The 13,933-nt window shown below is 44.9% G+C and overlaps 1 protein-coding gene across 3 annotated transcripts in view; it reads right to left on the bottom strand.

Moving 5' to 3' along the window:
* CCDC150 (coiled-coil domain containing 150) overlaps positions 1-13,933 on the bottom strand; it is a 51,508-nt gene that overhangs the window by 25,332 nt on the left and 12,243 nt on the right. For all 3 annotated transcript variants that reach the window (XM_083706054.1, XM_083706053.1, XM_083706052.1), the window contains 8 exons: positions 13,589-13,718; positions 10,477-10,520; positions 10,106-10,198; positions 9,208-9,315; positions 6,593-6,717; positions 5,156-5,333; positions 3,206-3,274; positions 2,502-2,594 (listed from right to left, as the gene is read on the bottom strand). In XM_083706054.1, coding sequence (XP_083562180.1) covers positions 2,502-2,594; positions 3,206-3,274; positions 5,156-5,333; positions 6,593-6,717; positions 9,208-9,315; positions 10,106-10,198; positions 10,477-10,520; positions 13,589-13,718 — 840 coding nt within the window. The remainder of the gene's footprint in view (positions 1-2,501; positions 2,595-3,205; positions 3,275-5,155; positions 5,334-6,592; positions 6,718-9,207; positions 9,316-10,105; positions 10,199-10,476; positions 10,521-13,588; positions 13,719-13,933) is intronic.

Genomic DNA, 13,933 nt, shown 5'->3' with positions numbered 1-13,933 from the left:
ATCATTAACTGTGTGGAAATAACAATTATTCAAAAGTGGAAAGCCAAGTTCAAAGTATTCGTCTGCAGATATATTTGGAAGAGGACAAAGAGTTTCCCAACTTTGATTTGGAGAACGACTGTGGGGACGCCAAAAAAAAACTTTGGAAGTTTGCCTGGAATTAGAATCGGAATGACACTGCTCCAATTAACCGAGCGGCCATGACCGGAAGTAGAGCAGCTTGTCGAATTAAATGCGGATCCTTAGGGGGATAGGTGCCTTTTAATATCTTACTTAATATTTGCATTCCCAGTTTTATATGGCAAAACCTTCCCTGCACAGGTAAACCATTTGAAGGACAGCTGTCTTAAAAGCATTGGGCAGAGGCCTTGATTTTATTTTATCTGGACTGACTTGGCTGCTGCCCAAGGTGAGAAGATTTTTGGACTGGCTTGGTGGAAACATCATTTTGTGAAGTGATAGCGTGAACATACAGAGGGAACTCTGGATGTAAATTTCACACAGAATATATTGTTTAGTTTTATCTCGCTTGTTTGATAAACTCAGAGACTGTGAAAAGTAATGAGGATTAACATCGGAATGATTTATGGGAACTATCACGAAAATTATGAAAGCAGTAGAAGTATGAGATGATCAGACCCCCCCTCTCAGAAAATGGGAAGATACCTCCAAATTTTTTTATAATTTGGCATAATATTTGGACTGTTTGATTATAATATGTATAATTTGGAAGGCCCAGTATTTTTCCCCCTCCTTGAATAAAGAAAAACATGTGTTTTAGGAGCTTTCAGTTGTGTATGTCAGTAGCCAAAAGGAGGAGAGATGCAGAGATCATACTCTCCGACTCAATCAGTAGGAAAGTTGAGCCTCAGTATGACTATCCAGAGGATTTCAAGGTCAGAAAGCCTTTTTGAAATATAGGCAGGATGAAAGCAAGGGCCATCAGAACACACAGTCTGCGTAACAGAGAGGTCAAACACATGGGATGAGCAGCCAAACGGCCCATTCAAGGGATGCCCAGGAATTTATTTCCACCAGAAATGTTGATTCCACTTGAACGCAACAGTGGACTATCTGCTCCACCTCTTAAAAACATAAAGTCCCCTGCTTTGTTTTCATGCTATACCCACTGATGTCTGCATTGCTCATTTAGAAGGAATGAATGTGAGAAGAGGCCAAGGCTGTGGTGTGCAACAGCAGCAACCATTACCTGGTTGTTCTCTTTCCCTTTCAAAAAGGGAATCCTAACTGTAGCATTGTCTTTGTACATGGAGTTTTCTTGGCAGGGATACTGGGGTGGCTTGCTGGTTCCTGCTCCAGTGAGAGCTGGACCATAAAGAAGGCTGATCGCCAAAGAATTGATGCTTTTGAATTATAGTGCTGGAGGAGACTCTTGAGAGTCCCACGGACTGCAAGAAGATCAAACCTATCCATTCTGAAGGAAATCAGCCCTGAGTGCTCACTGGAAGGACAGATCGTGAAGCTGAGACTCCAATACTTTGGCCACCTCATGAGAAGAGAAGACTCCCTGGAAAAGACCCTGATGTTGGGAAAAATGGAGGGCACAAGGAGAAGGGGACGGCAGAGGACGAGATGGTTGGACAGGGTTCTCGAAGCTACCAGCATGAGTTTGACCAAACTGCGGGAGGCAGTGGAAGACAGGAGTGCCTGGCGTGCTCTGGTCTATGGGGTCATGAAGAGTCGGACACGACTAAATGACTAAACAACAACAACAACTGTAGCATTGTTCAATAATTTGTGAGCAGCCTGGTCAAGAGCCATCTAAAGGGCCACTTCCTGGGCCTGGTAAGAGCCCTCAGATCTCAGGTTCTGATTCTCTTGCTGGGCAGAGATGGAGAAACCAAGATCTTCACTGTGGTGGAACACTTGAAATAACAGAAACAAGCCAAATGAAACCGGCCATTTGCCTTAGCTCAGGAGCAGCCAGTGTCGGGTGCGCTTGCAGATGTTGTGGGACTACAATTCCCATCAACCCCAGCCTGTATTATGGTCAATGGTCAGGGATGATGGGAGCTGTAGTCCAACAACATCTGGGGCCACCAACATCTGGGCTATCCCACCTTAACTAATTAAAGATATATTGAACATGGATATTAAAGATTGGTTTCCCAAAGAAATGACAAAACTATTAGCACATTGGTTCTATGTTGCTTACTATTCATTCTTTTTACAGATTACTTTTCTTTTTTAAGGGAGAAACTTGTTCTAATACAGTGGTACCTTGGGTTAATTACTTGTTTCCGGAGGTCCGTTCTTAACCTGAAACTGGTCTGAACCTGAAGCACCACTGTAGCTAATGGGGCCTCCTGCTGCTGCTGTGCCGCCGGAGCCCGATTTCTGTTCTTATCCTGAAGCAAAGTTCTTAACCTGAAGCACTATTTTTGGCTTAGCGGAGTGTGTAACCTGAAGCGTATGTAACCCGAGGTCCCACTGTATTATGAAAATATTATGAAATTATTTCTGCTGAGACTGAAATTTACATGTTGGTGTTCCAAGGCAGCTTCCCGCTCCATTAAATTCTTGTTTTCTTCTTCCAATACCTTCACGGTATCTTTGAGAGGACCGATTTCCAACTTGAAAAAAAGAAAAGAAATTGCCATTATTTGCTTGCTTCTTTATTTCACCAGGCGAATTCAAGGCAGCTCACAAAAAGAGTCTTATCTACTCACACTGGTGTGCTTTTGAACTGCTAGGTTGGCAGGAGCTGGGACAGAGCAACAGGAGCTCCCCCCGTCGCGGGGATTCGAACCGCCAACCTTTCGATCAGCAAGCCCAAGAGGCTCAGTGGTTTAGACCAGTGTTTCCCAACCTTGTGCCTCCAGATGTTTTTGGCCTACAACTCCCATCATCCCTAGCTAGCAAGACCAGTGGTCAGGGATGATGGGAGTTGTAGGCCAAAAACATCTGGAGGCACAAGGTTGGGAAACACTGGTTTAGACCACAGCGCCACCTGCGTCCCAGTTGTGGTACACCACCAACAAAGGCTGTTGATGTCCCAAGCCAAGAGAGGTCACATATGGCTTTGTATTCATTTAAACTTCAGTTATTCTAACGGAATTTATTTGGAAGAACCGTACTGGATCCAGAACCGACCGCTACAATCCAGTTAATTCTGATGCATCCCCAATACCAACAGAGTGTAAACCAGTCTTGTCGGCAGCCGTGGTATGAATGACCACCATACCTTGTGTTCTGTTAGTTCCGCTTCCAATCTTTTGTTCTCTTCCGTTATTTCATGTATGGTTTTCTGCATCTGCCACCAAGGATTAAAAAACAGCTCCATCATCAACCTCACCAAAGGAGGACCCAAGCTGTTCTATTTTACCTCCCTAGGTATTTGAGAGAGAGAAAATAAACTTACCAAACCCCAGACTGCCAGCTTCTAACTCTGTTCCTAACATTTCCTTTTATTCCTCATTGCTCCGCTATTGATCTACACACGCGATCCATTTGCCCGCACTTCCTCCCTGGAGGACAGTGGGCCCCCCTTGCACTTTTACAAAATAATCTTGAATTGGTGGAATTAAATATGTTGCCCTCCCATCAAGGGTTGTTTACCAATATGCCTGAAGCCCCAAAAAGGTTAACAAGAAAAACTGTCATGTGCGTATCACACGTTGCACAACCAAATACACACAGCAACCTAGCTCTACTGGCTAATAATAATAATAAATAAAATAATAAATAAATAAATAAGATTTTTAAAAATAAATTTTAATAAAATATAATAAATTTTAATAAAATATAATAAAATATAATAAATAAAAATGTTATTTATATGCCGCCCTCCCTGGCCAGAACTGGGCTCAGGACGGCTAACATCAAAATATACAATACATTAAGACATTAATGCAGAATGCTTCTTTCCAGCCTAATTTCAGGTGGCGGGGGGGGGGGGGGAGGAGTGGGAGACACGACCCTGCGGGGGTGTCAGGGAAAGCCTCTGCAAACACACCTGTGGGTCCCAGGTGGGCAATCAATAACTCAGATGTATTTTTTTGAAATTAAAAGCAACTTAAAAAAAAAAAGATATTAATGTAGAAATTTCCCTAACCCTTTGAAACAGCTATGATGAAATGGTACATTTGGCAAAAAGCTAGCTTTTTAGTTAAGAATGGACAGTAACAAGGAAGGGCGTATTACTGGCCAGGAACAGAGACCTTTGTGCAAATGAAACACACGATTCGTGTATCTTTAATGACCTGTCAAATTCATGTCAATCTTCATTTCCCAGGGGTGGGGCAACTCCCAGATATCATTGACAGTTCATAAACTGATGTGCTAAATATACCAGTTCTTTGTGCTGCTTTCAGCGACAGGCTGCACAAAATTGAGTTAATATAATAAGAATAAGAATAAGAACAATAATTATAATAAATATAATACTAATTTATTATTTATACCCTGCCCATCTGGCTGGGCTTCCCCAGCCACTCTGGGCAGCTTCCAACAAAATATTAAAATACTGTAATACATCAAACATTAAAAGCTTCCCTAAACTGCGCTGCCTTCAGATGTCTTCCAAAAGTCTGGTAGTTGTTGTTCTCTTTGACATCTGGTGGGAGGGCATTCCACAGGGAGGGCGCCACTACCGAGAAGGCCCTCTGCCTGGTTCCCTGTAACTTGGCTTCTCACAGTGAGGGAACCGCCAGAAGGCCCTCAGAGCTGGACCTCAGTGTCCGGGCTGAACAATGGGGGTGGAGACGCTCCTTCAGATATACTGGACCGAGGCCATTTAGGGTTTAAAGGTCAGCACCAACACTTTGAATTGTGCTCGGAAACGTACTGGGAGCCAACGTAGGTCTTTCAAGACCGGTGTTATGTGGTCTCGGTGTTATATGGTCTTGGAGTTAGTACAGAAATGTCCCCCTCTCCGTTATAAACCATAGCAGTCTGTGGCAGTACATCTTGGTCCTTGTAAGCTGCTATTGGAGGAATGCCACACATTTCTCTAAAGAGTGTTTAATGCCCAAACAGACATTTAATATAATGGCTTGTCACCAACCAAGAGTGGGGCCACTGAGATTAAACAGACCTAAGTCAGCCATGCCCATTAAATTCAGCGGGTTTACTCTGGGTAGGCCTAAGATGCAACCCAGTATTTTTAAAATAATATGGCAAATGTTCATGGTACCTGTTCCTCTAGCCTCTCCTTCTCCTTCAGCAGAGAGTCCCTCTCCTGCAGAGCTGCCTCCAGTTCGCTTCGGATCCTGGCAACTGTGGACTCCAGGAGCTCCTTTTGAGCGGTTGTGGTCTCCTGGAGTTCGGATGCTTCATGTCCGCAGGCAGCATGCGCTACACGCAAGGCTTCTCTGTGGAGCAAAGCAGCAAACACAAATGCATTACACACCTTTGAAGGTGACCCGGAAACTACAACTAATCCAGAATGTGGCAGCTAGACTGGCGACTGGGAGTGGCCACCGAGACCACATAACACCGGTCCTGAAATTCCTACATTGGCTCCTGGTATGTTTCCGAGCACAATTCAAAGTGCTGGTGTTGACCTTTAAAGCCCTAAACGGCCTCGGCCCAGTATACCTGAAGGAGCGTCTCCACCCCATCATTCAGCCCAGACACTGAGCTCCGAGGGCCTTCTGGCGGTTCCCTCATTGCGAGAAGCCAAGTTAAAGGGAACCAAGCAGAGGGCCTTCTTGGTAGTGACACCCGCCCCTTCAGATATCAAGGAGAGAAATAATTATCTGACTTTTAGAAGACATATGAAAGCAGCCCTATACTGGGAAGTTTTTAATGTTTGGTATTTTATTGTGCTTTTAACATTCTGTTGGGAGCCACCCAGAGTGGCTGGAGAAACCCAGCCAGATGGGCGGGGATAAATAATAAATTACTATTATTATTATTATTATTATTATTACTTCTGCAACCTTCAAAAGCAGCCAAAGGCCTCACATTTCAGACAGCAGATGTATGCCACAGAATGAGACGCCTTGCATTTAAGAATTTAAGACTAAAGTAGAGCTTGTATTAAGATTTTATATACCGTATTTTCCGCTCCATAGGATGCACCTAGTTTTTTTTGGGGGAAATAAAGAAAAAAAAATTTCCTCCCCAGGTGCGGGGCTGGGGCGGGGGAAGCCCGAGCTTCCCCTGACCCCAGCCCCCAGAACAGGCTGCTATCCGCAAGCCGTGGGAGAGCTGTGCGACTTCGCGCAGCTCTCCCACGGCTGGCGGAGAGCTGCGCGAAGCCCAAAGCCTGGGGCGTGCCAAGCTCAGCGCGCCCCAAGCTTCTGGGTGCAGGCAAGCTCTCTGCTTGCCGTGGGAGAGCTGCGCGACTTCGCGCAGGTCTCCCATGGCTAGCGGAGAGCTTCCTGAAGCCTGGAGAGCGAGAGGGGTCGGTGCACACCGACCCCCCTCGTCTCCAAGCTTCAGCGAAAGCCTGCATTCACCCCATAGGACGCACACACATTTCCCCTTCATTTTTGGAGGGGAAAAAGTGCATCCTATAGGGCGAAAAATATGGTACATACACACACACACACACACACACACACACACGAATATGACATAAAAGGAAGCCAGGCCACACATAGGAAAGCAATACTTTGGCTCTCACATCTCTCTCTGGAGCTGAGCTTTTTCATTCTGCACAATCTGCAGTTCCGCCATAATACTGGCCCGGGCAGCATCCAGAATCAAGTCTTGCTCTTGCAGCTTCTGATTGATTTTATCCTGCTCCACCTAAAACAGAAAGGAGGAATTATGAAGGCGTTTATAATGATAAAATGAAGACCCACCGTTTTTAGCGTGAAAATCTTGGCTGTGAATTGCTCAGGCCTCTTTCCACCTGGCCTGAGAGGGCAGGGCCCAGACTGACTCCAGCTACAAAAGCGGAGGCTGGTGAAGAGGCCAGACCACCTTGGCTGCTTCTTAGTGCAGACTCAGGCTATTGAGCTTTCACAGTGTTGCCTCCAGATGTTTTGAGACTACAGTTCCCATCATCCCTGACCACTGGTCCTGCTAGCTAGGGATCATGGGAGTTGTAGTCCGACAAATTCTGGCGACCTAAGTTTGAGGAAACACTGTGTTACACAAAGCCCACTTGACATATTACAAAATATTAGTTGGTACAAAAGTCCGTCAGGAAGGGGGAAAACTGAGGAGAACGGGCTTGCCTCCCACAATTCTTTGCTCCTACCTTTGTCACATGCTCAGAGATAGAACCCAACCCACTTCCGGGTTGGCGCCATAGCCGAATGGCGGATTTCCTCCGAGCTCCGGAGAGAATCTGCTCGACAGGGGTCGGGTCCTGCCGCACCGGCGATGCGGGGACCCTCAAAAACCACGGGCGCGGAAGCCCATGGACCTGGTTACTCGGCGGGCACCATTTGCGCCCCCCGACCCACGAAGGAGCCTTTTTAAACGCTGCGGAGCAGGGGACGGGGAGCGGCGTGGTGCTGTGAGTCTTCTGCTTCCCCTGCCGAGCGAAGCCGCATGCCATTCGACGGAGAGCGCTAACTTCTTCTTTGGAAAAATTTGGACTAAATCTAAAAACAACAACCCGTGAGTAACTTGGAAATTGGATTAAAAATTTTCTTGGATTTAGTACGAGCGGGGGAGGTGCAAAAAGGAAGTCCGTCTCCCCCTTATTGTATATAATTTAAAGCAAGGATTTTGACTACTAAGGTCGAGAGAAGAGTCTTTTCTTTATCTGATAAAAGTTATTAATTCCACGGATTGACAGTATAAGTAATTGTGCTGGAGGAGAAGAGCTAATTTTCTGAGTTAAAGTGCCACCCATCCCGGGACCGGGAGCGATCTGCGAGAGGAGCCTGCGGAGGAGACATAGAAGATTTTGACAGCTGTCAAACTAGCTGTCAAAATCGGGAAAAATAGAGAACTTTGTTTCTGATGTCTTTGCTGGTTACATTTGATACAATATAGTTAATTGTTGAAAATAAAGAAGAATTGAAACAAACTAACTTGGCTTTTGGGTTGGAAGTGAAAGGAATACTGAATAACCAGAATCCCTCTAGTGGGGGTTCAGGGACATTACAAAAATGGAAATAGGTCAAAAAATACTAGCTGGCCTGGATGAGGTTAGGTTTCTCGTGAGAAAGTTGTGTAAGTTACAAGAACAAGGTCATGTTTTGTCTACAAGTGTCACAACTTTGAAGCCAACAGTAAAGGAATCTACTGAGCTGGAAAAGGACTTGATGTACAAAATCCAGGCAGCTGAACAAGAAAGGAAACTTAAGCAGGAGGAGCAGGAAGGAGGGGCTGCAATGTTGCAGAAGGCAAAGGGGAGCCGGAGGCCTGTCAAGATGGACATAAAAGAAAATAAGAACTGGATGACAAAAACTGGGTTTGAACTGGAAAATGAGGAATGGAAGGATCTCCTTTCGTGGAGATCTGAAGACCTATGGTCTACAAATCTGATCAAGGTGGAAGATGGAACCTTTTGGCTACTTGGACTTAGAAGGATTGAGAATCAAGATTTGAGCTCAACTTTTAAATATGGAGATCCGGCTGGAAGGAACATGGACATCATAGGGATAGTGCCCCTCCGAGACTTGGTGTTTAATATAAAAGACTTTCAAAGAAATCGGCAGAGAGGGACTGAGAGAGATTTAAGGGCCTCAGACGTGAGACTGCCGGGCTGATAATAGATGGACTAATGGACAATGGCTTGGGGATCGAAACCGGGGAAGGGAGGGTGGGGTCTGGAAATCCAAAAGGTGTACTAAAATATTTTGATTTATTCTATCTCTTTTTCTTTCTATGTTGTCACTAGTATTGAAATGGGGAATTCGTGGAAGGAGAACTGGGCTGATCTTAGAAAAAGTTTTCAAGTATAATGATTGATGTATATATGCTAAAAGTTGATATACAAAGTGAATTTAATATAACAACAAACTAAGGTTAAAAATTTAGGGAGAAGAACTTGTTGAACAAATTTTTGGACAGGGAATACAAGAAGGGGAGGCGAGGGGAAGTTGTGGAAAAAAGGTATTGAAAATATGAACTGTAAATGCTGAATTTTTCTTTTCTTTTTGTTTTATTTTTTTCGTTTTATGTACCATTTGAAATTCTAATAAATATCATTTTTTTTAAAAAAGAGATAGAACCCAACCCAGATAACCCCTCACCAACCTATGGAAATTGTGTACGGCATACACATCGCAGATCAATAGGACGGTTTCTGAAAAGCACGTGGAAATGGCTCCATACCTTTAGGGCGGCCTGGTGATCCGAGATGAGTTGAGCGTTCTCCATGGTAACACTTCGAAGGGTGTCGTTCATTTCTGCACACTGTTGGGTCAGCTGTTCATTAAGTGCCTTGAGGAAGGACACAAGTGTCACAAGAAGGGTCTATCAAGTCATTATTCCCAGTTTCCTTCCTTAAGAATATATGGTAAAATATTGCTCAAAAAAAAAAAGATATGCTAATATGCCTAGATTAAAATGTAAAGTATCTGAGGGGAGGTAAATTAGCAAGGAAAGATAATAAGAATATATAGAAGATTTGAGGAGATTGTAAATGCAAAGATAAGTGTAATCTCAGAATGTAGAGGAAATCGAGTGGGGGCGGAGGGAAGCGGGGGGAGGGACAAAAGAATATTAGGTTTGATTGATGGATATATGGGGGGGTGGGGAGGATGTGGTGATGGCTTTGGTTTATTTATATTGTGATGTAATATGGATAAAAACAGAAAAATGTTGCATTGGAAATAAAAATTTATTATTATTATTATTAATAATAATAATAATAATGATGATGATGATGATGATGATGGAGGGGATTCTATGGGCCTTAGGTCACTAGGTCCCACAGCCAATGCCAGGAAGGATTCAACTTGTTCTGGTTCTGTCCACATTCTCCTCGCTGCCAAGTTCAACAAGGGCAAAACTGAGACTAAACAGGAGGTTGTAGGGATAACACCGCATTTGCCCTCAAGGAAAGACCTCGACCAGACATTCCTGGGTGACTGTTCCCCAGCCTTTAGTTCCACACACATACAAAATGGCACATGCAAAATTTGCCCAGACCTTGGCAAAGCAATCTCTCTTTTCTGCTAGGCATGATTTTGAACCAAGTCCTTAAAAAAATAAAACAAAATCCCATTACTTGCACTTTTTCTGCCACCTCTCGCAGAGAGGCTATTTCTGATCGCAGCTGCGTGTTCTCCTCGTGTTCCCTGCTCAGAGACAGCCGTGCAGCCTAAAGGAAAAGAAGAGAAAAGAAAGGATTCACTGGGGGGGGGGAAATGCTTCAAACACGCAAAGCATTGCAGGTAGTTCAACCAGGTGTGTCAATACATCCCGTTTTTCCATCTCATTTTTCATGTAATGGGGCAGCCCAGTTAAATTAGTACAGCTCTTGCCCTTGCTGTATCAGCTGCACATACCTGAACTGTAGATATATATGGGGTCAAGACATTAAAGGTGTGTGTGGGGGGGAATCCTGCCGAAGTCCAAAATTCCTGTTTTTAAACTTACTTTCCCTTCTTCGCTGAGCCTGGAGATGGTATTCTCTCGGGTTTCTAGAACAGAACCCACAGAAAGAAAGTGTCATCGGATTTTGAAGCTATTAATCAAAATGCTAGCCATCATCACTTAGATGTTGTTGGGTTTTTTTTTCCAAATCAAAACACCAAATATAGAAATCTGCTACAGAAACTGCTGCGCCAGGCTACTTTTTTCCCTAGAATACTGTTTCGGACTGACAAGCAAGGACAAATATTAAGATAGATGACTTTCCTTATGGTAAACCTAAGAAAGGGTTAGCTCAGGGGTCAGCAAACTAAGGCCCGGGGGCCAGATCAGGCCCAATTGCCTTCAGGATCCGGCCTGCGGACTGTCCGTGGACTGGCGTGGGGATTCTGTTCATTCGGGCTGCGCCATTTCCCCCCCTCCACGCCATTCCATTTCCCCCCCTCTCCCTCACACACACCGTGGCGGCACCTCCTCCCTCCCTCCTCCTGGCTTCTCCCCGCCCTGCCTAGAGGAGGAAAGGGGGTGGGCTGAGCCGGCTGAGCGCCATTTTAAGCAGCCCCTCTCCGGAGCCAGCCATTTCGCGCCGCTCATTTTCCCTCTGAAGCCGCCACCCTGGTGCTCCTGTGGGCCAGAGAGCGGAGCGGACGAGCTTGCTTTGCCTACCCACGGGAAGCGGCGGTGGCAGCAGCTCCAGGGAAGGTAAGCGCAGCGGCTGGGGAGGAGGACTACTTGCCTCCCTCACCTCTTCTTCCAGTGGACCGGCCCGGGCCCGCGGCTAAAATTTTTTGCCAACCCCTGGAATAGCTGCTGAAACCTTATGCAGGTTAACGTGCAAATACTTTCCATTGGACTCAGAGGGAAACCCTTCTGAGTAAGATCAATAGGGCTGGGCTGTGGACCGTGAATGCTTTCACACAAGCCAAAGCAGTACAGTGGTACCTCGGGTTACAGACGCTTCAGGTTACAGACTCTGCTAACCCAGAAATACCACCTCGGGTTAAGAACTTTGCTTCAGGTGTGATAGGAATTTTATGGTTTTAGATATATGGCAACGTTCATAACCACACGTACATAGATCAGCACAGGAAAGCCAACCTGGAACCATTTTGATTCCTAAACTGAGCAAATGTTTCTCTGCGTGGTCAAAATGGAAAAGTCTCCCCATTGTCTCTTTCCTCACAAATCCTGTCTTAAGGACACATTTAAGATACAAGGTGTGAGCCTGTGACCTGGCCCAGGAAATAAGTATTTTACCACTACAAAAGAATGGCCAGGCTCCCCAGGAAATCCAATCAAGTAACCTGCCAGACAGGAGATAAACAAGGACAAGAGAAAAACAACATTTAAATTTCTGTGATGTAGGTGGGATGTATCTGAGGGGTGGTCTTAGGTTACACCCCTTCTGTGATGTATGCATAATGTTTCTGGGGGTGGTCTTGATCTACAGGGTGGCAATTTCAATAGTCTTTATAAGGCCTTGCAGGCCATTGTTCTGGGTCCTCTTCCTCTCCTGCGTGTGAGGGGAGCACCCTTGCAACAGATCAATAAAGATCAAGCTTACTAGCTGCTTTGCTTCTCAATATTCTCTGGTTGGCCTCTGTTACTTTCTCCTACCAATAGGAAACCTATGTAAGGACTCTATATGGGCTCTTGGATACCCCATAAGGGAAAAGGGCATATTTTTATTTACAACACAGGATGAGAACAGAAATCGTGCTCTGGCGGCGCGGCAGCAGCGGGAGGCCCCATTAGCTAAAGTGGTGTTTCAGGTTAAGAACGGACCTCCGGAACGAATTAAGTACTTAACCCGAGGTACCACTGTAGTTTGTGTCTTTCATTTTTTTAATAAAGAGGTCTTTAAACTCATAAAATGAACCTGGTGAGAGTAATTCTGTTGCATTCTACGACAGTACTGCGGTTTATCATGTAAAAGATTACCTGGCCCAGTTAAGTGTTGATGAAAATCCATAACAGCTACTGCAGATGAAACCCATCATCTGTAATTTTTTGTTGTTGAAATGTCCCAATAGCTATGAAGCCAGCGAAAAAACAATTCCCTCAAAGCTCAATCAACTCTCTTTTCAGCATCTCCCACAGTCACTACAACATCCTTAGGAGTTGGCTGCATAGCCACTTGCTACGTTTTGTGTCATCTCTAAATATTTTTGTTCTCATTCAGTTTGTCAATGCCTATCCCACTATTGTTGCAGTTAATGTTAATGTTTGTTTAATTGGTGCTGACCTTTAAAGCCCTCAACAGCCTCGGTCCAGTATGCCGGAAGGAGTGTCTCCACCCATCGTTCAGCCTGGACCCTGAGGTCCAGCTCCGAGGGCCTTCTGGTGGTTCCCTGCAAAAAGTAGGGTTACAAGAAACCAGGCAGAGGGCCTTCTCGGTAATGGCACCCGCCCTGTGGAATGCCCTCCCAGCAGATGTCAAGGAAATAAACAGCTACTGTATCTGACGTTTAGAAGACATCTGAAGGCAGCCCTGTTTAGGGAAGTTTTTAATGACTGATGTTTTAAATGTATTTTTAATCTTTTGTTGGAAGCCACCCAGAGCGGCTGGGGAAGCCCAGCCAGATGGGCGGGGTATAAATAATAAATTTATTATTATTATTATTATTATTCGCATTTATAGGCCATCCTACGTTTAGGCTCCAGACCGGCTAAGACATACTTTCCTATTTCGTCAAGCAGGATGGAAAGAAATCCAAAAGCCCCCTTCTTAAGACTTGAGCTGGTCTCACAGTCCTTTCACGTGGGAACAGGCAGAGCTTACACACAATATTTTTTAGCGAGTCACTTCACACATTACGCTGCCGATTGTTACAGGTGCAGTGGTTAAGAGCGGTGGACTCGTAATCTGGTGAAGCGGGTTCGCGTCCCCGCTCCTCCACATGCAGCTGCTGGGTGACCTTGGGCCAGTCACACTTCTCTGAAGTCTCTCAGCCTCACTCACCTCACAGAGTGTTTGTTGTGGGGGAGGAAGGGAAAGGAGATTGTTAGCCGCTTTGAGACTCCTTAGGGTAGTGATAAAGGAGGATATCAAGTCCAAACTCTTCTTCTTCTTCTACTGGTCTTAAGGCATGAAGAAGATCCAAAAATACTTGCATACCTAGATCCGATTTAAGCTGTGCACACTGCTGTTCCAGCTGAAGAGCTCTCTCTTCCTCCCTTCGCAGCCTCTCCCGAGATATCTCAATATCTTGGCGGAGGTTGTTACAGTCCTGCTGCAGAATGTGAACCTGTAATGGCATCCAAATGCATTCATTAATTTCTTTTTAAAAATAAAAAATAACCACCAACAAAGGCTTTCATTGAGCTAGACAGCTGAAGAATGAACAAGCTATAGCTGTACTGTTTGCAAACAAAAAAGGTTTTATTTTTAAAATTTTATTTATTTGGTTTTACAGATTACAGTTTTACGATCCCATATCCAACATACAAGATAAAAACAAGA

Source organism: Podarcis gaigeae, assembly GCF_964106915.1.
Source record: "Podarcis gaigeae genome assembly, chromosome: 1".
Classification (NCBI taxonomy): Eukaryota; Metazoa; Chordata; class Lepidosauria; order Squamata; family Lacertidae; genus Podarcis; species Podarcis gaigeae.
The sequence above is the reverse complement of the archived record's forward strand: the minus strand, read 5'-3'. Positions and strand labels throughout refer to the sequence as shown.